Raw genomic sequence first — 24,447 nt, 5'->3', positions numbered from 1 at the left:
TGTTAAAATTACATTAAACTACTTCTCATATAGAACAAGCACATGGTCTACTTTTTAATGAATTACCAATGGTTATATAGGCTAATTATGCATTCTTTAGAGGCAACTTGTTTACCATATTCTTCATTCTTTCAAGCAGACATATTTATTTCTATAAATAAATTTAGATTAATCTTTTCAGTCAAGAGCAGTGCATGATTTTCTGTATTTCTTTTGTTGCTTGATTAACATCAATGACTCGGACAATCGACATCATTTTGTGTGTAATTCTCCATTCATGCGACGCGAAAGAGTATAGTGTCTGCGCTCAGAAAACCAGACCGAATTGAGTTCTCTCTAGCGTCGTCAGATTTATCCATATGTTTGCTCTTCCCTTACTCCCACATATTGACATTTTTTTAACGTTTTATGAGACGTGCAGCAAGTGTATGTTAGCTTATGTCCCGCTGGTTCATATGTACGCATCTACCCTCCGAACCATGCAGCAGATTCGTTCTGAATGAATCTCTTCCCAAATCGTCCCTCCCGAACATTTTCGTCTCGTTTTTATTCGTTAACAAAAATGTCAATAGATTCACGTCATAGTTTTTGTTATTCAAAAAGAGTTTTAGTTCGTTATCGTTTCGTTGTCGTCTGTGAAAAAATGTTGTTGACGACAATTATGACGAAAATTATTCGTCAACTAAATTAACACTGGACGACCGCACAGAGTAGCATTATAACAAAAGTTTCAAACGTATCTAGTATGATAAAACAGCTCTGCTTTTTTACCCCACATACGCACGACCGGAAGGAGCGGAAGCGGTTGACTGTGGTTTAATAAAAGCTCCGCTGCTTTCGAGCCGTGTGTGTCACGCTCGCTCAGCGGCCTCGTTTTGCTTCGACGGCTTTCAGCCTCACCCTGCTTCATTCTACTACGTCAACAAATCATTAGCTCGTCCATGAACATGATTTCTGCCCGAGTCCCATCGGATTGCATCGGCTGTGGGGATGAAGACGACGACTCCCATGATTCCACACTCAGTCACGGCGTTATCTAACTACGCCTTGGTCTCTTTGTTTATTTTGAATATGTGCCCTTTAGCGGCGAAAATTAGATATTGTGCCTTTAAATTTAGGTATTGGGTAGGATTAAAGATATAGAATATGGTCATGCAGAATATTTGCTTTATAAGTGCTAGTGTTGGGCGACATGCTCAATTTTCATATCGTCCTGTCCTCAGCCTGTGAGATCGCAGATACAGGATATTATCGTGCTAATTTATTTCATTATTTATTTACTTAGTTTCATTGTGGTGTTGTGCCCATTTTCGACCCCCTGCAAAATGATTACCCCTCTGGTTGAAATCGCTATCTGATTGCCTAATCCTAGCCCCTCCCTCACACTTAACCCGAAACCTAACAATACTAGGGGGGTAATAATCTGGCAGGGGTCAGAATTGGGCACAACACCTGAAAGTGAACCAACTCCAGCGTAAGGCTAAAAGCAGCCTAATGGTTTTTAATATGACTGAATTTGTATTTAACATGATAACAAATTAATAGATACATCGCAAGTTACTCATTATAATGCTTACATTTCCTCAGTTATTCAAAAAGCAGCAACAGAAAACGAGCAAAGAACATTACATTACCAAAGAACATCATCACAAGCTCAGTCTAGCGCGAGTTTATGCACTTTAAAAACACTCCCATTATAATCAGTGAATCTACACTGTATGATGAATAAATCTCTTATACTTGCATCGCACGTACATCTACCTGCACCTTGTTGTTTATGATGAGAGAATTCACGAGTCAGAATTCAGTCAGCACGCGCTGAACAACGACGATTTATCTGAACGCATCTGATTGGTCATTGCATTCATAAACTCAGCATAATCGTGTGTGATTGGTTATAACACGCAACACTGTAAAAACGCGGATAAAGAAATATAATGCAACAAATACGCCCTCATATTAATTAGATAGTATTACTAGTCTGATGATGATAATAATAATAATCGTCTGGCTATCGTCAAAGGCAATATCTCTGACTATCATCGATACACGATACTATCCTCTATCGGCACAACCCTAATAAGTACTAATAAACAGCCAATATGTTAGTAATAGGCATGCTAATAAGCAACTAGTTAATAGTGAAAATTGGTCCTTAAACTAAAGTGTTATAGATACAACTTTTCATTTTATTAATGCATTAGTAAATGCTGGAATCACTAAGATTAATAAAGGCTTTAGAAGTATTTTTCATTGTGTTAACTAATGTGTTTAACTAATGTCAACAAATGCAACCTTATTGTGAAGTGTTACCAAAAATGTTTTAAAAATCTAGCTGAAGTTCAGAAATATGTATTTTCTGTATTCATGTTGGTTTCATATGGTTTTGAAAATCATTTATACCATTTACAGGAAGAGTGTACGCAACTTCATATTAAAAAAATTGTTTTCAAATGTCATTTTGAATATAAAAACATATTTTTATACAAATATGACATTCTTAATTTATAATATCATTAAGTTTTGAGCCTACCTGTATGCTCTTCTCACAGTCGGTCTGCTGATGCAGCAGTAGCTCGCTCTCCATTAGGAAGCGTTTGCCACACTTGTCACAGATATGCATGAGGTTATGTGTCACGTTCATGTGTTTCTCCAGGTGCCAGCGGTTGTTGAATGTCTTGGGGCACCACACACAGGTGAAGCTCTGAAACTCTAAGCTATCCTGGTCCAGATGCTCCTCACCGTTTCCTCCATGAGCTGTCTCTTGCCTCCCTCTCACACGTTTTCTCTTGGAGACCATCGTGACAGCATCACTGGAGGCCCGGGTTTGTCGTACTGGTCTTTCAGACATGAATGCAGGTAATGTGTATTCACCTTCCTCTTCACTGGTGCCTTCAAGTCTCACATCATCATCTTCACTTTGCTCACATTCATCTTCCTCCTCCTCTAAAGCCACATTGTCTCTTGATTCCTCAACATTCTCATTACTCCTCCTTCCTTTGCCAGGAAGCTGTTGTCCTGAGGGCGACTGAACTGCCGCGTTTCCCTCTAAACCTTTGGACACATTAAGCGTTTGGTTGTTCAGGTTCAGCTCTACAATAATTTGCTCTCTATTAAATGAATCAAGATCTTCAGGGTCCTTCAGGTTTTCAGTTTCCTTCCCTTCTACTTTACAAGCACCTACTTGCACTGGATGCCCATCGCCAACCTGAACAGCACATGGGTTTGCTTCACTTTTCCCTCCATGGATCCTGGCACAGGTCGGGTCCTTCTCTTGCTTGATCTCCATGTGAAAGTTGGAGTTCACCGAGTTGCTGTTGCTCCAGCTCTGAGCGCTGACTTCCTGTTTGGTTTGGTCCACAGAGGGACTGAGTTCCAGCGAGCCTCTAGAAATGAGTTCATTGCAGGAAGTGGCGATGTTACTCATCTGGAGCACTGTGGCAGCCTTGAGCACATCTTGGGCATTGCAGCTGGAGACCAGCAGCTTGGAGGTGTAGATGAAGTTGAGGATTTGCTGCAGGCCTTGAGGCTTGAGGGTCTCCAGAGAAAGTTCCACGCGCCGCAGCTCCTTACTCGATGCAAACAGTGAGTGGAAGAAGGGGCTGTAGGCTGCTAGGACACCCTTATGGGCCTGGAAAGAAGTCTGGTGGTGCAGGAGGACAATGTCTACGTCACATAGATCTGGCTGAAACAGACGCTGCTTGTTCAACCTGTCCATTAAAAAGGTGCAGTGAAGGGCCACATCCTCAACGAGGGAGAGCTCTGCAGATGGATGCTCAGAAGTTTTCTCCACTATGAGCTACAACAGAACATCAGATTGAATTGAGATGCACATCAACTTTATAATTTAAATATTAGATATTGATTGACATTGCAATCAAACAACAGGCTGGTGTTAATTGTCATTTAAACGGTAACTGTCAAGCAAATTATTATTTTTAAATTCTAGTTCTAATATTATAAAACTATTATTATATTATATTATATAAAGATGACTTATACACTTTTTGTTACATGTTTTCTTTAAAATGCCAAGCTTGATATTTTGACTGTGAAGCTGCCTTTGTATGTTTTATACAGATGGTCCCTCACAAAGAAAATATATTATATTATATTAATGACATCTCAATATATAATATTATATGTTATATACAAAGTCTCCTCTAAATTATATAAAGGTTTTCCAGCTGTCATAATATAATAATCCAATTATGCAGACAGGTAACCAGTGAACATATCTGAAAAATATATTATCAAAACACATAAGAATGTATGTAAGTACTGTATCTATCTATCTATCTATATAAACTTATTTTCTTTCAAATGTCAAGCTTGATATTTCTCTCTAAATGTATAGCTGCTTTTATATTATATTTTATAAAGACGGTCCCACACAAGGAAATGTATATATTATATTACAATATTTTATATGCTATGTACAGAGTATCTAAACGGCACACAGACTTTCCAGCTATTATAATAGTCATCCAATTATACAGAGAAGATATCTGAAATAATATATTTTCTATTTATTATTATATATTTATTTTTAAAATAGATTTATTAAATAAAACATTCTATTTTATTTCTTTTATAATGTCAAATTGTTCTTTTGTTTAATTATATTATTATATGTCCTAGTTCTACTATATGTATATACTAACATTATTACAAACAGATAACAATTCTCATTTAAGTTACAGTATTCTCCAAAGTCATGAATTGAGACAGGTACACTCAGAAAAAAATGTGCAAAGAAAATGTACCTTTAGGGGGTACAACAGCTTGTAACTGGGGAAACGGACACCTTTGTTCCTTCTGTACCACTAAAGGGTTCATAATAGTACCATAAAAGTACATTTTACTACCTTTAGGGACGGTACATATTACTACTCTAAGGTGCTAATATGCACGCTTTAGGGGTAAAAAAGACACAAAGGTGTTCCTTTAAGGGTACTGCCCCAGTGGCAAACAGTTGTACGCCTAAACGTACAATTTTTGCACGTTTTTTTCTAAGTGTAGATTTAGTTAAGGTTTATATTGAAAATTGAACAGATGATTCAATAATAACATGAATTACATCAGCATCTTATCAAAAAGTAGCAAAAAGTTGTTGAAGCTCTCGACAGATGTGGAAGCTGCACGACATCAGCACATCTGCACGACATGCACATCATCTTTCAGATGTGACTGATGTCTGTCAGACTCTACAGGCCGACCGAGTAAACGTTCAGAGACATGCAGGTAACAAAAACAGTCAGAGAAGGGTCTTACTACCATGGTGATTCAGTGCTCTATACCGTCTCCCCTCCTTAGCATTTCTCAATGCTTCGTTTTCATGAAATTAGCTGTCATTTATATCCGCTCTGCGCTCTTCTAGACATTTTAGACATCTGTCCTTTTTCGCCATGTCCGCATGCAGAAGGACTCGCACTCTCGGCCGGGGGAGTGATGATGATGATGATTGGAGGTCGAAAATCATATGGGTCGTTTTGTCTGGAGCATTAAAGCGACAGGGACGGGATTAAACGAGGGAAAACCACAATCCGCAGCTTTCGAAGCGAAATTATGGTGACAAATGGCAGTATAATCGCTTAGGAAGAACACATTTTTGGATGTGTTCAAACGGTCTCCTTGAGCACCTGGCGCCCGCTGCGCAGTCGGAGCCCATGGCAGCGGGGTCAGCGAGTCCACAGCGGAGCGGAGTGAACCGGTTCACCGCAGACAGCGCCACACTGCGGCCACACGGTGTCGCTAGAACACAGCTTTTCGTTGGACACTTTTATCGACGGCATCGTTTCACTCACAGCTGTGCCTGAGATGTTGGCAGGTCCCTCCAGAACATTAAAATCTGGTTTGTCGAACCAAAAAGCAAAAGTGTTTATTAGTGTCAGACTTTATCCAAGACTTGGTCCACAAGTCCCTGCTGGTCTATAGCTGGTTGGCTGGTCTTAGCTGGTTTAAGCTGGAAGTATTTTAGCTGGTCTCCCAGCCTGACCAGCTAAAGAAGTGGTAGAAACCCCTCTAAAACCAGCCTACTGACCAGCTATGACCAGGCTGGATGATCAGCTAAAACCAGCTGACCAGTTTAGGCTATTTAGTATAATTTTAGGCCTATCTAGTAGTGTTTAGTAGGGGTTTAGTTCTGTAGTGTAGTGCAGCTGACATTAGTTCTGCAGAGGTCAGTTTACTGAGTGTATGTTTTGGTTAATTTAATGTTTTTAGGGTTTGATGGGGAAGAAATTATAATCAGCTCGAAAACACTGAGCATGAAACACTTTCCTATATTTGAAACATCAAAATCTGCTCCGACAGTAAACAGTGCAGAGCTGTACTATGTAACAAAGGGACTGGATTTGAAATGTATCTCAGCTGAGTGCATTATTTATGTTTATGTAGTTAACCCTTATGAATTCTGTATTTAATTGATGTCACTTTTGACTTTAATAGGATTAAAAATTGTATTATATATTTATTATTATTATTGTTATTTTGTAAATGCCCCACACAAGAAGTCCCGTGGGACTCACTGATAATTCATTCGTCCTATAAAATATCTACAGACTGAACTCATGTTGTCTTAACCTCTGTATGAGACTGTAGTTCTGTAACATACAAAAAAAATAAAAAATAAAAACTAAACGCCCTATAGACATGCAAAAATCCTAAAATGTTTTTATCTTATTTGTGCAATATATTAATTCTGCATTCTGCTGTCAAGGTTTTTATATGTAATTTAACAGTTAGTTTTGCAGTCATTCGCTTTATCTTTGGTGTTGTTATCATGCACAGTGTGTGCTGACAAAAAAGTAATGGATTATAACACTGGCTCTGTTGTAACACATTTAGTGTTAAATTTAGGATTAGAACCGTTGGACATCAGAAAAGTCCTCAACAACATGTTGTAAGAGGAAGGTTGTAAAACTTACAGTGATGTTGACTAAGCTATGTCACAAATAAATATAAATCACAGAGTCAATAAAAACTTGTCAGTAAAAGACATCTAATAATAAGCCTCTCAAACAAAGATGTTATGGTGGTAATAATGAGTTATGGGAATTTAATTATAATATACCATACAGTCTTTGAACATAATTTCCATTTGTGAACCAGATGAGGCTTTTGGACATAAGAAGGGGTTGCATGCTTATATAATTAATATTTATATTGTCCTAATTAACATGGTGTTAATCTAGGCTTAGCTTCCAGCCCTCCTCCCATGGGAGTCATTTAATTCATTTCAGTGAAATCCTCAGGAGTCACTGCCTCCTGTTGGCTCATCTGCTCACATCTATAAACATCATTTTGTTTATGTATTGAAGATCTGCTGTAACTTTAAACCACGCTTGACCATGCTGAGTTTGACTAATCTGTCTAGTGTAGCATCAGCATGCTCACTGGCATTCAGACACTGAAAATAATGTAAGAAGAGATACACGAAGGGGTGAAGAGAGAGAGAGTGTTACGAGAATAATTTAAAAAGGGATTTGATAGATAAATGAATGACGGATGTGTTTTAGATGGGAGGTAAATGAAAATGAGATCTCCTTCACCTTTCACTGTCTGGTTTCTCTCACTCCATCATTCTTGCACAATATATGATTGTCATCCTAACAGTGATGTGTTGTGTTTTTTTGTTTTGTTTTTTAAACTTCATGAGAAATCCACAATATATGAAAACAAAACGGTTGCTATTGTGGCTGAATTAATGCCAGAATTAATACAATCTGTTCAGTTTTCACACAGAATCAAGATGGATGGATGGAACTTAGAAAGCAATTACCTGTTAAAACCCAAAATTTAATTGCACACTGGTGATGGTGATGATCTGTTAAATGTAGAATAAAAATAATACATAATTTAATAGACAATCAAAATTTTCTCTGACCAGCATAAAAATACTTTTATATAAATAGAAAAGGGATACTAAGATCTAATGTAATAAAAATTATCTGTATACTTTCTGACAATATCCACAATACACTTTCAAAATACAGCAATAACACACATTTTCTCTTAAATGTACATCTTATTCACACTGAGGTACAAGAACTGTGCATGCAAACATGCAAGAGCATTTTCATGCTAGCAACTACGACTAACACTACGCATGTACTTTTGACAGCTAAAAAGATTTTCGATTCAAAATCTTTAGAAAGACCAATCTCATAAAAATGCATCTTTTGCAATTGTTTTTATGTTGACAAGTGCACAGTTACACAACCCATGTCAATTTTCACATAGAACTATAAAATTACACTATAAACCCTTATTAAAAACATACAGCATGACGCACTATGCTTCCGCTGCCCAAGTAAGCATGCTTTTATGGCTCTCGATGAGAGACGTTTGTGTTTGTGCACATGTACACAGACACACAAGCACATGACACGAATAGGAGGATGCAAAAACAGGATTGTAGCAGAATGTCAGACAGTCTAAATCACATTACTTTTTTCCAGGAATAAGGAAGAAGATAAAAATAAAACCTGGTCACCATTCAGCTTTACATATTATTAAGAGTCTGAGAAATCTTGAGCAGCATAATGAGGGCACGGAAAACAGAAAAACACAACAGACAGATGCCAACTCTAATGCTGAAGATTAACGTATGTATTGTTGTGCACAAAAATGGGGCAATGGATGTCGACCATGATTCAAACGAGTCTTCTCAGCAACAAAATGAGCTCTGATCGCATCCTTATAAAGCCAGCGTCACTTGCTTTTCAGAGTCAGTAGTTTGATGAAACACAATCAAATATCAACGAGTCCATTTTTACTTGCATATTTCTCTCCTGATCGATTTGTGTGAAAGAATGGCTACGAAGATACACCATATGCCAAACCATCACTATAAGCCTTGAGCTGCACGGTTTCCCTCACGTTCCTACTGAGCGGTGAGATGCACAGTTCCTACAGGAATGATGGCGGAGCAGCAACCTGCAGATGATGGGAGTGGTCCGGGTGACAGCCTTTCTGTGCGGGTAGAGCACAGACTCATTGGTTTCTGTGACTCGACATAGACGGAGCATCACTCAGCACTCAGACGGTGGAGAAGTCATCTTGACAGGCAGAAGCGCGCCGTGTGGAGGGGCTGCATTTTGTCATCATGGTGATTTGCGAGCTGAAGTTGAGGCCGTTGCTTGCCATCGAGGGCTGCTGGTACTTAGCATCAGCTCCCAGAAATCTCTGCATGTGCCACCGCCTCCACTTTCGTCTGATCTCAGACTGAACCTGGAGAGTGCGTGTATGAGGTCAGTAAAATATCTCTATTTTTCTCAAATTTTATTTTTGTTAGATAAGGTTCAGATCATGAGAAACAAAGTTAGTCATGTGTTGACTGGCAAATACAATTCTCTCTCTGATATAAAAACATTACATTCTGATACTATTACCTCTCCATTTAGAAAACAGTACAGGACAGCAACACAAAATCCCTGAAGAAAAATAAAGAGGACAATCAATTTGAGCTGCCGCAGGGCAGATTTATAGTCACAATCACAGTTAAATAATTAACAGCTTTATGTAAAAAAAATGATAAACTCAGTCCAAACACATTTTAAAACAAATGATAATATTAAATATAAAATAATCAAACATGAATGACATTAAGTCTACAAAAACAATGGTTATGTTTCAATTTAATCTCATTTGACTTTAGAGAAAGATGGATGGTAAGTCTTTAAAGAATTTAAAGGGGTAGTAGGAAAAAAATGAAAATTCTGTCATCATTTACACACCGTTTCCTTCTGTTGCACAGAAAAGAAGATTTTTTTTTGAAGAATGTCTTTAATTTTTTTCAGTACTATGAAAGCCAATTGCTACTGACAACTGTTTGGTTACCAACATTCTTCAAAATATCTTCTTTTGTGCTCAACAGATGAAAGAAACTCACACAGATTTGGATCAACATGGGGATGAGTAAATGACAGAATTTTCATTTTTGGGTGAACTAAGGCCATTTTTGTATAACCTCATTCAACCTTTTCATCTGGCTGCATAACAAACATGGAGGGAATAAATATCACTGGGCATGTCTGGGGTTGAGGCATGCTGGCAGATCCCACGGTGAGTCTATTGCTGTGGCCAATCTTAGTATTCCATTGGCATTTAGGGAATCCAATCTAGATAAGCAATGCTTATAGAAGAATACAACTGTGGGTAAAAACATGTTTCAGTCCCCTGCTGCCTACCTGAAAAGACCCCAGGATCAAGTCAAATACCAGACGCACATAAGACTCAATGTGATGAGGCATAAAGGCAAAGAGGATGTAGTTTATCCCGAACAAGGGAATCAAAAGTAGAGTTGATTTTGCCAGTCTCCTGTAGACCAAAAGAAATGGCATATGTTGGAATACGTTTGTATTTACAGTGGGTATAGAAAAGAATCACCCCCTTTAAAATAATCACATTTTGTTGCTTTGCAGTCTGAAATGAAGACGGACACAGTTTTTGTTTTATCCAACTGTATTTACTCAGCGCAACTTATAACTTCCAAGTGAAAGATATAAAACCAACATGTCAGAAAAAAAATAGAATCACTGAGTTGGAAAAAGGATCACCCCCTTGTGTCAGTATTTTGTTGAACCACGTTTTGCTTTAATTACAGCCTTTAGTCTGTTGTCTCTACTAACTTTGCACATCTAGACTTTGCAATATTTGCCCACTTTTCTTTGCAGAACTGCTCAAGTTCAGTTAAATTTGATGGTGAGTGTTTGTGGACTGCAGTCTTCAAGTCATTCCTCAGATTTTCAGTGGGTTTTAAGTCTGGGCTCTGACTAGGCCATGCAAGGACATTCACCTTTTTCTCCTTCAGCCACGGTGTGGTCAGTTTTTCTGTGTGCTTTGGGTCATTGTCATGTTGGAAGGTAAACCTTCTTCCCATTGACAACTTTCTAGCAGAGGGCAGCAGATTTTCCTCAAGAATTTGATGGTATTTTGCCCCATCCATTTTTCCTTCTATCCTGACAAGTGCTCCAGTCTCTACTGCAGAGAAACACCCCCATAACAGGATATTACCAGCTCCATGCTTTACTGGAGGAATGCTGTTATTTGGCTGCTGAGCTGTATTGGATTTCTGCCAGACATGTTTGGTGTGGAGAACAAAAAATAAATTTTTAGTCTCATCTGCCTCAGAATCTTAAAGGTGTGTTTTGGCAAAGCTCAGTCGTGACTCCATGTGGCCTTTCTTGAGGAGTGACTTTTTTCTTGCAACCGTCCCATGCAAGCCACATTTGTGGAGAATTTGTGATATTGTTGTCAAATGCACACAATGACCACTCTTAGTCATAAATTCCTGCAGCTGCTTCAGAGTTGCTGTCGGCCTCTTGGTCACATCTCTGACCAGTTTCCTCCTGGCTCTTTCATCCAGTTTAGAGCGACATCCTGATCCAGGGAGGGTCTGTGTTGTACCTTCCATTTCTTAATAATAGACTTCACTGTGCTTCTAGGCATTGATAAAGCCTTTGAATTTTTTTTGTATCCATCTCCTGACTTGTGCCTGTCCACAACTTTATCCCGGAGATCTTTTGACAGTGTCTTGCCACCCATAGTTGATTGTTTGATTCAGTTGCACTACCAAGGACTGAAAATGCTCCAGGAAAGCTATTTTCAAGCTGAGCTATGACCACAGCTGATCGCAGTTGAAAGTTCAAATGACCTTGTGTGCCATTGAGAAGGTGATTAGCTACACCTGATTGAGTTTATAAGTTGTTTTTTTTCTGACATATTGGTGTTATATCTTTCACTTGGATGTTATAAGCTGGACTGAGTAAATACAACCGGATAAAACAAAAACTGTGTCCGTCTTCATTTCAGGCTTTAAAGCAATAAAAAGTTATTATTTTAAAGGGGGGTGATTCTTTTCACACACTGTATATTGTGCATGTAAGACAGCAATGTCTGTGGTCCAACACAAAAACTCACGAGTACTGGTGTGATTCATTTCTCCCAATATCCCGGCAGCTGATTTTCTGACGAAGTATCCGGATGATACAAATGAAGAGAATAAAGTTCATCTAGAAAAACAGCATCAACAGATTAGGCACTGTTTTAAAGTAATTCATGCACCACCTGTCATATTTGTGAGAATTTGATGCTGCTGTACGGTCACTCACCAGTATTGTTACCAATGTAGGGGTTTTTATAATCCACCACAGATCATCGTCAATAAAATCCCAACATCTATCAAAAGAAAATAATAGAATGAAACTACAGTAATGAAGTAAAACATATGGGTTCCGTAAGTACAATTCCCAACCTTTTTCTGCATGAAGAAATGTTTTTAAGCAATAATGTATGAAGCGTTTGAGACAGATCTACTTTGAACTCAAAGGTGGTTATGTAATGGTAAATAATATAAATAATCAGAAATTATTTCAACTTTCGTTTGTTTGTGTGGACTACTTAATAGTCAAATGTCTGGGAAAGAATCCTGAAGAGTGATCTGCAAATCAGTCACTGTTCCTATGCAGAAAAACCCATCAACTCCTGTTGTGACTCTTTTCAGAGCTGATTGATTTAGTTCATGTCTTGAACTCTTTGTTAAATAATTGTTTAAAATCCCTTTGTAGAAAATGACTGGGAGCCAAGGCTTCTGAAAAAGTGAACTCTCACTGTTTGAACAGTCCACATAAATATTGGATGCAAAAACAAACAAAGAAATAAATAAGAAAAATGTGGCAATGAAAATGAAAATATCCACATAAGTTATTTTCAACTGTCTCCTCCTATGAGTTCTGCTCTAAATATAGACTACTGACCTCCATGAAGGCATGTCATTTATCATCAAAGAAAAGTAAAGTTACATTTACTCACCCAATATCATGTAAATAAGCTTTTGTGATGCTCCAGACTGTTATGAAGACACCTGGAACTCCTGGAACACAAACACACATATTGACTATGAAGATCAATATTTGAATACATACAGCTTTGACATGTTGACATTTTAGAGTCTCTGTCACAAGGGATGTTTCCAGGGATTCCTTATATAATTGGCCTACATGATCATTATGAGTTCAATAAAAAAAATGGATTGCCAATTATAATTGTATCATTATATATATATATATATATATATATATATATATATATACAGTAGCTTTTATAGTTTTGTAGCACTTTTTAAATTCATATTCCTTCATTATAAGTGATTATTAAGTATTATTAATATTATGTATTATATTTATTAATACTAGGGCATACAATATATGGTAATATACAATATAAATATATAGATTATTATAGTTAACTAAAATGAAAACCATCACAAAACATTTTTGTTACTTGAAATAAAATATTATATATATATATATATATAATTGACATGTGAATCGTTTGCCAACACGATACAATGACGTCAATGGAAAGGTTAACTGTTAAATCTCGAGTGTGTACATGCACAAGGTCCTATTGACTTTAGTGATCAATTTGTCATTCACATTTGACAGGAATTTCTCTCCTGCCATGAAAACTTATGAGGCCAAGGGGCAATATATCTTAATGCCACTAAGCACATACACACCCCAGCCAATGAGAATGTACCACCAGAAGTACTTCCTCTCAGAGAAGAAGGATACAGCCAGGAGAGCGTGCAGATACAGACCCTCCACCAGTAACCAGAAGAAACTGGCCATGACGCCATACTGGAAGAAAACCACGGCAGCCTTGCAGCCCACCTGTAAAATGCAGAGAGGATTTTGTTTAGAGCTATTATGCACTTGTGTATATTATAACAGGAAATGTGGTCTTGCATGTTTACCGTGTACTTAAACAAAGGGAATGCCTTTGCGCTAGTGTGTTGCATGCGCTAGGCACTAGAAAACATTGTGCAATACTTCCAAAGAGGGGCATTAAAAAGAGTGTAAACACATATAAAGAACCGCTGTATGCTGGTCTGTTAATGTTTGACACTCTTGTAGTGCGTTGACTTCAGAAATGTCCTACATGTAATTATCACCTAAAAGTGTTTCAATTATTGCAATAATCACACAGCCCTAAACAATCTTTGAAGGATTTCAAAGAAACAATCACTAATAAATAGTAAATCCATTTGAATTAACGACAACATCTGAGCCTGAATAATCTACGGGCCGTTTAAATGTCAAACATGTTTTTGTGACCTTGCAAGGGTGTTTACAGAGGGGATACCGTGCCATCATGAGTATTTGAGCACCCTGTTGTGACACATGTGACATATTCTGTTGGCCGACAGCTGCGTCCAGACGGCCCAAAACACTCAAATCCAGATGAAGAGTGTTTATACAGGAAAACACACAGAGAACACATTTATAAACCTTTATACACACAGGCCGTCAAAGCTTTTTATTAGCCAAATAGACTCGCTTTAATTAACGAAATGTCCTCACTTTACAATTGTTAAAACTTGAACACTGCATATGGTTTAAAGAACCATGAAAATGGCACTAAACAAGCCAAACATGACCATGATGTTGGGTAAATACAACGTTGGCCATATCCGGATGAGGGAGGTCATTTACAAACTCTTCAAAGATCTTGAAGGACTGCGCAAACACTGCTACACCTGGCCACAAAATGAGATTAAAGAGCACTTTGCCAAACACCATTTAAAGAGCAAACCTTATGACAAAACATTAGAGCAATTTACTAACGACAGTGTATCAATTGCGGAGATGGTGCTGTTTGTTTCTTGTGAGGGGAAAGAAATCAATTGCATTCACCTGATGTGGTTACATTCAGCTAAGAAAGTAGTAATAAAGTGGAATGCAACCAAAATACAGTGTAAAATTTTTTTTGATCAGGTATAATGTAAAGAATGTGCTTTATGTGGTTTTATTCTAGTCAAAAATATTTGTCACTGAATCAACCTGACTACATTAGGTTAAACCAAGTAATTTTTAAAGGATAGTTCAGGTAAAACTGCCTGTTAATATGTTTCACAGGGTACCAGGAAATATAATTGTAAATAAAGCTGCAAGCAGCAATTATCGGGGTTCAAGCAGTTAAGGCATTTAAGCACATAAGGAAAAAGATTTTGTTAACATGGCTGTAACCACTTAAATCAATGACTAAAAATAGCATTTTGGGCAAATGCAGGTAATTTACCAAAGAAATATGATGATTTTTAACATGTATGACTGTTATAGCGCCACCTATGGTCCGATCATCATGAAACTTTGCATGCTTGTTAAGAGTCATCAGTCACATGTTTTCACCAAGTTTCGTAAAGTTTTGAGTTTTCGCACTTGAGATTTGCACTTTTTATATGCTTTTGGGTATATGTAGCCACGCCCCTTTTCTAAATGACCCCGTTATAAGTAATCAAAAGACAAAATTCAATATTTTTTTGATAATTATTGATCTAGAGAGTCCAGAGAATATTACTGCAGTGGTTTGATCGAGATTGAGCGAAAAACCTAGGACTAGTTCGCAAAAGTATGTTTTTAACATATTTGTGAATATTTAATGAATGATTTGATTGACAGCATTAGTCCCAGAGGCAAAGTTGTTCAGAATGAGGAGGTCTATTATACTATATAAAGATCTAGTGTATGTGTGAATATATGAACATGTTCTACAATTTTAGGTCATTTTCTATACAAATATTGAATTTTTGAGGCCTTTTCAACTGTTATAGCGCCACCTATGGTTCGATCTCCATGAAACTTTGCATGCTTGTTAAGAGTCATCTGACACATGTTTCCACCAAGTTTCATAAAGTTTCATAAAGTTTTGAGTTTTTGTTTAGGCTTTATAGGCTTTTGGGTATATCTGGCCACACCCCTTTTCTAAATGACCCCGTTAAAGGTAACCAAAGAACAAAATTCTTTTTTTTTTTAATATTACTGCAGTGGTTTGATCGAGATTGAAAGAAAAACCTAGGACTAGTTCGTAAAAGTAGGTTTTTAACGTATTTCTAAATATTTAATGAACGATTTGATTGACAGCAATGGTTCTTGAGGCAAAGTTGTGCATTATGAGGAGATCTATCAAATGATATGCATATTGTGCCAATATGTGAAACAACAAGTGATTACAGAGTCAAAAAACTCGTTAGCGCCAACTAGTGGCCAATTTCTTTCAAAATTCTTACAGACCTTTAGGGCCATGAGTCGAACATGCCCACTGAGTTTCGTTCCGATTGACCTCCGTTAACCTTGTCTAAGAGGTGCTCAAACTTCATTGGCCGATGGCTGCCATGTTTTTTGAGATACGCCAATGTCCTCATAGACCCTTATGGAACATTGGACAAAGACACTGCATACCAATTTTCAAGTTGATCGGACCAACGGTTGCGAGATTATAGTAATGTTTATGTTTTTCAATCTTATAGCGCCACCAAGTGGCAGAGCTGCGCAATTTTTTTTATTTGATCAAAGATCAAGCTCATACACAGGTTTACCAAGTTTGGTGAAGATATCTCATTTCGTTCACAAGTTATAGCCTTTATGGTCAAATTGGTCCGCGACTTTCGAACGTTTTGGCGTCCCATTGCAACAGTAAGTCGAAATTTCAACTTTTTTTTGATAATTTTTGATATTCACTGTCCAGAGAATATTTCTGCAGTGGTTTGGTTTGAGGAATGTCTTGTGCAGTCGGGCAAAAAAACCTAGGACTAGTTCGCAAAAGTAGGTTTTGGACATAATTAAAATTTGAGGAAAAACGAGACCTCCTAGACTCAAAATCAGAGTGACCATTTTAAATTTGCCTTGACCCAAGGATTCCAAAAATTTGGAGTCTACGACAAGCGGATTAGGAGTTATTAGCACTTTTGCATTTTTGATCGCTGTAGCGCCCCCTATTGGCCGATTGGGCTGAGACGTCTCCCCAAATTGAGCTCTATCATTTGGCCAAGTTTCAAGTCTCTAGGCCTTACGGTTTGGTCTGCACGATCAGTTTTAGGGGAGAAGAATAATAATAAAAATACAGGTGCATCTCAATAAATTAGAATGTCGTGGAAAAGTTCATTTATTTCAGTAATTCAACTCAAATTGTGAAACTCGTGAATCCTACATTTTAATATGTAGTCTGTAATTATATAATATTAAATTATATATAATATAATTTAATATAAGTCTGTCTGGAATACTTCATTCTGATTAATCAATGGCAGATGTCAGTGGTTGTGTTTTCAACAGTTAAGTTTGGAGTAAAAATCACATTAATTTTTTTTATATTGATTTTTAACAATAACTAAACACCGTTTAAGACAGACCTACAGTGAACTGTTGATATGCTTTCTTTGAAGCAATCAGTCCACATTATACTGTATTAACTTAATTAAAATATATATATATATAACTGCAGAATTTCTAGCAAAAACTATATTACTCATGATTCTGCAAAGAAATCTCCACCACAGAATTGAAACTCTTTAGCACCTACTGTCATTAATCACTGCGAATTACATAAGACTTAAAAGAGTCAGTCGTTGTGTCCAAATTTGCCTAATTTTCTACAAGTAGGAGATAAACTGTATGTGAAAGAGTAGTATGTTTGAATTCATAGTATTCATAAAACAGTAGGCTAAAATTCCTGAATTACCGACCACTTCCACCCAGATTCTGAAGTGCGTGTACAATGAACACTTTACTATCCCATGAGGCCATGGGAGATGAGATGTAAATATCACATGACAATGACAACAAATGTACATGTACTACTTTCAGATTACACTCATACTACACATTCACATATATATATAATGTGCAGTCAGCCAATCATTATCACAATTATAGCCACTGACTGTACATTATCCCTTATTTAAAAAACACTTACAGATCCAAAGTGGCAGTCATCAGGTTCCTCCACCTCATACAGGACTATATCCTTCATAATTACAGCCACAGCCTTCATTATAAAGGACATGAACAGGTGAATATGGATGTAGTTCCTTGTGCAGTGGAGTTTTCTTAGAAGCAAAGAGAGAAAGAGACACAGTGAGTTGTTTTAGCATAATAAATGATATGCAGAAACACAATAAACCATGTGCTGAAAGCTACGTAAAAGGCTCTGCATATACTATATAGACAATGCATTATAATCACATGCATGACACGTGAACGCTCAAGAAAGTGTGCATACACAGTGTTGTTCATTCATATGTTCTGTTCATGTTGAGAGGAGAGACACTCATTCTGTCTACTGTGCTTGTCTTCTGCCTTTCAAAGAGGCACAGGAAACTCATATACTGTGTGTATGAAAACTTAAATATAACTCAAGAACTGTGAGACTCTCAAGAACTGTGTTCCTGTTTAATTAAGTGTGATGCAAGCTAAAAGAGGAAGCTTTTCAATACACTTGAAATCTGGCTTGACCTCTGAGGTCACTGAGGGGAACATCCACTGTGGTTAATTTACTACTGAGAAAATTGTGCACTGCAAAGCTGCATGTTAGAGGTCACAGACTACTAAGCCATTTTTAGGGTTGTGCAATAATGGAAACAGTGCATAACACTATCAAACGTCTGAATTGGTGCACTTTCGCAATGCACTGTTTTGTTAAATGTGCTATAAAACAAGGCATTTCGAACAAGGTCATATGCCTTGACACCAGTATGATTTAGCAGAACATCGATTAGCTGCTAGATCACAGTTGAATCAATCACATAAAATGTGGGCATTCACTGAGGACAACAAAACTATCAATTGGGAGATATTTGAGATTTGTTTTTCATGTGAGAAGGTCCTGTCCAACCCAGGTGAAAAAGAACTACTTTCTTAAATGTATTAAAAATATACTTGAAATTCATATAGTACATTTATAGTACAATTGTACTCCTAACATGCTTACTTGAAGTGCATTAAAAATGTATTGAACTGCATGTTAATATATTTTTTTTAAGTATACTATAAGTATGTGACATTTTAGTCTACTAGTTTACTCTTACTTAAATAATATTTTATGTTTGCTTTGTATAAGAACGTAGTGAACATGTGCTTCAGCCTACTTTTCAAAAGGAAGATGTCTTGAATTTTTTTTTTTATATTTGAATATATTTTATAAAGTATATGAATTCACTCCCACATAAATACATTATAGCTAAGTCTATAAAATATGCAAATGCATTCTTACATTGTACCAACTTATAATGTATTATAAATGGTCAAATATGCCTCATTAATAAGCATACATAAAATCAATATGTTGTTTGGTTTTACTTGTTTGTACTCGTAAAAAATAGAATACTAGGCATTTTGTAATACAATTCAAATACATTTTAGTTTCACTTTTAAAGACATAACATGATGCATTAATTGTAATAGGCTATTAACTGTACTTTCCACAAGCATTTCAACATCATATTATTTTAGTGTATTATATTACCAAACCAGGTATATTGTACTGTCATTGATAAAAAGAAAACAAATCACTAATCAGCATTTGTCTGCCATTTGTTTTTGTTTTTTTTGTTTGTTTTTTGTCGTTTTCAGATCAGCTGCTGTTGCATTAGAAGACCATTTAAAATCAGATTGGAGAGATGAGCAAAGAAGAGAGTGGTAACTGTTTTAATCTCATATCAATGAATTTCAAAGGTTAAATTCTGGCTGACATATTTCCTAATAAAGTGACTGTTGGTACCAGGGCCGCCCTTAGGGGGGTGCAACTGGTGCGGTCGCACCGGGCCCCACGGCGAACGGACCGAGGGGGGCCCCGCTCCCTACCTCGCACCGGGCCCCTCGTCAGCTAAGGACGGCCCTGGTTGGGACTCTGAGTGTCATGCTAACTTTGGATTCAACACTTCAGTTGTAGAGATGTTAGGCCTCTTCTAACCTTATGTTCAATGTAAAAATATTGTATGGTGACGACAGACAAAAGGATAAAAACAGACGCTTATGTCAAGTTTGACGAGGATTTAGTCCAAGCTTTGAAAGGTAAACTGAGAACGGTCAAAGAAATTCTAGTGCATATTGATGCAAATTATAATACATATAATATTCAAAAAAAACATTAAAACCACAGAATTTTCCTTTAACAGACCCTGTGATGAAGATAGTGTACATAGTGTACTTTCCAGTAATACAGGTATAACATAAATGTTCTACAAATTGAATGAAGTAGTTCTGTTATAGCATTTCACTGATCTTTATTTCCATTTATTATAATTATTTTAGTCAAGAGTTTATATATGCTTCTGTACTTTTTAAATGTACTCAAGGAATATATTGTTGTAATGTACACAAGATATCAAGTTTTAAAAATTTGAAAGTGCATGTGTCATTTTAATTGAATGATTTTTGTACTTTTTAACATACCATTTTAGAATGCTGAAAAATAGCTTTATAACAAACTAATAGTGCACTACTAATGCATTACTAATGAGCTGATATGCTACTGAAGATTTTCTTGAAGAATATTAAAGTGAGGCTTAAAATATATTCTAACTGTACTTCAAGAAGTATAAAAGTGTATTTTGTAAAGTAAATTTTTAATTGTTTTACTTTTGTAAAGTAAAATGTAAAGAAGTACAATTAAATTACACTAAATATACTTGATACTTGTTAAGTTGTTCCATTTTAACACAACTAAATATTAAAATGTAAAGCAATTAGCTTAAAGTTCATCTTAAGCATATCTTAAAGAACACTTAAAATACTTAAAGTTGTTCCAAAATAACACATTTATTAAGCACTTAGAACAGTATAATAAAATATAATAAGTGCATCGATACAACTTAAGTGTATTTCTTTTTTACCTGGGTATAACAGAAGTCAGCTGTATGTTTTGAGCTGTATGGAGGATTTACCTGAAAAAGCACAAAATGATGATGGCGATGATGAGGGATATAAGAGACACAGTGTGACCAATAGTGTATCCAATTCTCACAGAGCCCAGGAATTCACCCTACGAGGAAAAAAGTGCTTACTGTAACTTTTATATCAACACTCACGACTCAAGAGTACCTTCAGGAAGACACTTTAATTATCCAGGAGACATAACCAAGGCTGCTACACATCCAACGCAAACATAAGTGAGACTTGCAGAGGTTTTAAATACACCGGGAATGATTACCAGAACTGAAACAGGTGTGTCGAACTAAATTAGAAACCAGGGAGACAAATAGGCACAGGTAACACAAGCAAACGAGAACAGAAAAAAACCCTTAACCAAATCAGACAACACATGACACTAAAGCCAAGTTCACACTGCAGGATTTTAAGCCCAATTTAAGCCCGATTTGCAAGTCAACAAGCTCGCTGACTGGTTGGACTGTGATCGGAAAATCGGAGGGTGATCAGTGCTCGGCAATCTTTATGTGTGAACTACTCAATGATGCATCAAAGAGGCTCGCTGATGCCTCGTCGACACCAAATAAATATCTGGACCGGTCGGCCGACTCGACATCACGTGGTGTCAGGTGTCGCAATGAGCTACAGCCAACGAGAGAGCAAGGCATGGGTTGAGGTCACCGGAAGAAAAAGAGCAGCAGCAGCATGACTTTAAAGGGGTCATATGATGCCCATTTTCCACAAGTTGATATGAGAAAAGTTTGGACACAAGAAAAGAAGCAAAATCTTTCAGAACAGATCATCAGTCAAACAGCTTGCAGCACTAATTTCTTCCCAACGTCCATTTTCAAATAAACAACTCCTGTTCACTTGTTGTTTCGCATCATTCCCATTCAACTTCTTGCGTGTGTTTTCATGACAAAACGTGGTTTGGGGGACGTGTAGAGTCGTTGGGTGACACAGAGTTGTTGTCAGTTCATGTAGTGTGTGACCTGTTGCGGATCATTTACGTAGTGTCACGTAGTGTGAACAACAAAACGACTTCAAGACAGACAGCAAGTCTGTATTCTGAACAGCACAACGATTTGCCGACGTTTAAAGTCATGTAGCGTGAACTTGGCTTAACTAAACTCAGCAACACGCTAATGATGAATATGTAGAACTGAAATCAGAACAACAAGGTCAGTCTTGTTTTGAATAGTTTACTTATGTTTAATTTGCAGCCACTTACCATTAAAACTGAATCACTCCACTTGTGATTGCATGTCATTGCATCAGTCTGTGAATTAGTGGTTTGGATTTTCACTTACTGTTTCTGCTGGTAACTTGAATACACCAGTAGGTGGTGAAAAGAGACTATTATTGATTCATTCAACTGATTTGTTTAAAACACGGATTCATCCAGAAACTAAACAAGTGACTGGCTGCATCCAATTATGCCTACAGTATGTCCGAATTCACAATATTTATAAAAAAAAGTGCTCAGGTGACCTACTATTTCCAACAAGATTCTAAAGAGTCTGATAGACAATTTACTATCTCATGAGCCGACAGGAGAGGATTTGTCTATGGAATTAAAGCGACGCAACTGATACTGGTATGTCGCGTTATTAATGACAACATGACAAATGTAGTATGTTTAGATTACTAGTAGTACATCTGGATATTGCACACATTGATACTATTTAGAACATACTTTTTTAAACAACGGCCAAGTAACTAAATATTCAAAAAGAAAGTATGCCATTTCGGATGCAGCCAGTCTTTATTAGTGAGTCATTGAATCATTTACTCAACCGATTAGAGCAGCTTCTGCTTTGTAACAGCTATGTTAATAATAAGCTAATATTGTGTCTAAATTGTAAGTGACTCAATTTTCAATTTTAGTCTGAATATCAGCAAGGCTGTTATTATGGAACTACAGCACGCTCTTGCTCATGTGATATTGCTTAAATTAATTCAGCAAACTGAGGTTTGAGAGCCAAATTAACTAAACAGAGCAAATAAGCCTAAGACTGCAATACCATAATAGTGCCGATGTGAGTGGAAAGTGCTAATTAAAGAACACAGATGCATCCAGATAATAATTTCCATAATGACTTATGCAGTCTACCAACAGCAGTGTCATTTAGCAACTATCGCAGTCAAGTGCAGAATGGGTTAAGACATGCTTTTTTGGGCATTAAATAATGGCGACCAGTAAACTGACTAGTGCAAACCATTATAAATCACGTCACATAATTTATTAATACCCTCCTTCTGAAAAATTTTGCGTCTGAAACGGAAACTCCCACAAATGCATATTCATTAAGGTCCACGCCTTTTCATTTAAAAATTGTCACTGTCTTTAGTAAATTCTGACAGTAGTTATTAAATACCAAAAGAGGGTTTGCGCTGGCGCAAGCTGTTAGTAAATCTGGCTCTAAGTGTCTTATCCTTATTTGACTGATTGCTTATTTCGTACCTGTGAGAAATATATGCTGTTATTGATTAGAATGCAGTGGGTGCAAATCAAAACAAAGCAAAAATGCAAACGTACGCACCACGTTTCCATCCTCTGTGATATTGGGGTCATAGCCACAGTTATATGCAACGACAACTGAGTTTATTTCTGTCCAGCCATTGGCAGTACAGCTCTTGGATATGTTTCCTGGAAAAGGGCAAAAGGACAGTGAATACATAGGTCAAAACAGAGAGAAATGAAGAGTGTTAAAACGCAAAATTCGATCACAGTCTCATTCCTCCATTAATCACTGCTACTCAGACACACTTAAAACACACAGCCAAAGATGAGGCTGGCGATTACTGCAATACAAGCAAAGCTTGAGCACTTCATGGATCTCAAGCAGTCAATGAATTAATCAACAGGAAATGTCTTATATCTCCATTCACTGGAAAACTTGGAATGTTTTAGTTTTGTCTTCTTTTTTTTTTTTTTTTGCATATTGCAACACTAAATTTCTTGATCTGATTCATTTTAAGCAAAATTGAACAGAATTATCTGACATTTTTTGGAACAGTTTTCCTTGCAATTTGTGACAGCAGATTTCAGCGACTGATTACTGCGCTGAACGCTCATTGGCTTGAGAATCCTCTCAAGCCTGGAAGACTTCAAACTGAATGGGACTGATTTCTTTCCCAGCCTGTTTTTGTGAAGTAAAGGGTAGACAAGCGCATCATCAGGTAATCATTCTCTGCAAAGTGGAGGAGGAAAAATAACAGATGTAGTCCTGTCTGTCTTATCGCTACCTGAAATACCAGCTGGGAAATCATTTTACTCACTGGACACATTATGACGTTCCCATAATGACCCTTTAGATCCTCCTCGCACTTTTCTGCGCTACATGTAATGTCCATGTCACGCTTATCAAATTCATGACCTTTCTGTCATACACTTGAGGCCAGGTTTTTTGAGGGTTGATGTCACAACAGAAGATGAATAGAAAGGAATGGAATTTTAAAAAATAGCACCTCCCAAAATATTCCCAGTATTAAGAGGCAAGGATTATAAATTTGCCTCTGACTTAACAAAATATTGAAATGTCATGCAGATGTCTCACTCTACAAATTAAATTAAATTAAATTAAATTAAATTAAATTAAAGCTATTTTAATGAACATTTAGTCACTGGTTGTATTTTTCTCTAACAAATTCCCAGAGTACGATCTGCCTTACAATTAGAGAGATGAGTCATGAATAAAACATCAACTTCTTCACCCCTGAAAATGTTACTCTC

General features: G+C 36.9%; 2 protein-coding genes across 3 annotated transcripts in view; both read right to left on the bottom strand.

Annotated features, from left to right (window-relative positions):
* LOC107589829 (zinc finger and BTB domain-containing protein 47-like) overlaps positions 1-5,665 on the bottom strand; it is a 14,751-nt gene extending 9,086 nt beyond the window's left edge. Inside the window, exons 1-2 of the mRNA XM_016278375.1 lie at positions 5,278-5,665; positions 2,534-3,799 (exon numbers count right to left, since the gene is read on the bottom strand). Coding sequence (XP_016133861.1) covers positions 2,534-3,799; positions 5,278-5,280 — 1,269 coding nt within the window. The 5' untranslated portion in view covers positions 5,281-5,665. The remainder of the gene's footprint in view (positions 1-2,533; positions 3,800-5,277) is intronic.
* A 2,296-nt stretch (positions 5,666-7,961) lies between these two features.
* LOC107589827 (vasoactive intestinal polypeptide receptor-like) overlaps positions 7,962-24,447 on the bottom strand; it is a 51,521-nt gene continuing 35,035 nt past the window's right edge. For both annotated transcript variants that reach the window (XM_016278374.1, XM_016278373.1), the window contains 10 exons: positions 23,255-23,361; positions 20,729-20,826; positions 17,761-17,893; positions 13,526-13,679; positions 12,817-12,877; positions 12,117-12,183; positions 11,926-12,017; positions 10,194-10,323; positions 9,396-9,437; positions 7,962-9,234 (listed from right to left, as the gene is read on the bottom strand). In XM_016278374.1, coding sequence (XP_016133860.1) covers positions 9,043-9,234; positions 9,396-9,437; positions 10,194-10,323; positions 11,926-12,017; positions 12,117-12,183; positions 12,817-12,877; positions 13,526-13,679; positions 17,761-17,893; positions 20,729-20,826; positions 23,255-23,361 — 1,076 coding nt within the window. In that variant the 3' untranslated portion in view covers positions 7,962-9,042. The remainder of the gene's footprint in view (positions 9,235-9,395; positions 9,438-10,193; positions 10,324-11,925; positions 12,018-12,116; positions 12,184-12,816; positions 12,878-13,525; positions 13,680-17,760; positions 17,894-20,728; positions 20,827-23,254; positions 23,362-24,447) is intronic.

Source organism: Sinocyclocheilus grahami, unplaced genomic scaffold, assembly GCF_001515645.1.
Source record: "Sinocyclocheilus grahami isolate Dianchi unplaced genomic scaffold, SAMN03320097.WGS_v1.1 scaffold121.1, whole genome shotgun sequence".
NCBI lineage: Eukaryota > Metazoa > Chordata > Actinopteri > Cypriniformes > Cyprinidae > Sinocyclocheilus > Sinocyclocheilus grahami.
The sequence above is the reverse complement of the archived record's forward strand: the minus strand, read 5'-3'. Positions and strand labels throughout refer to the sequence as shown.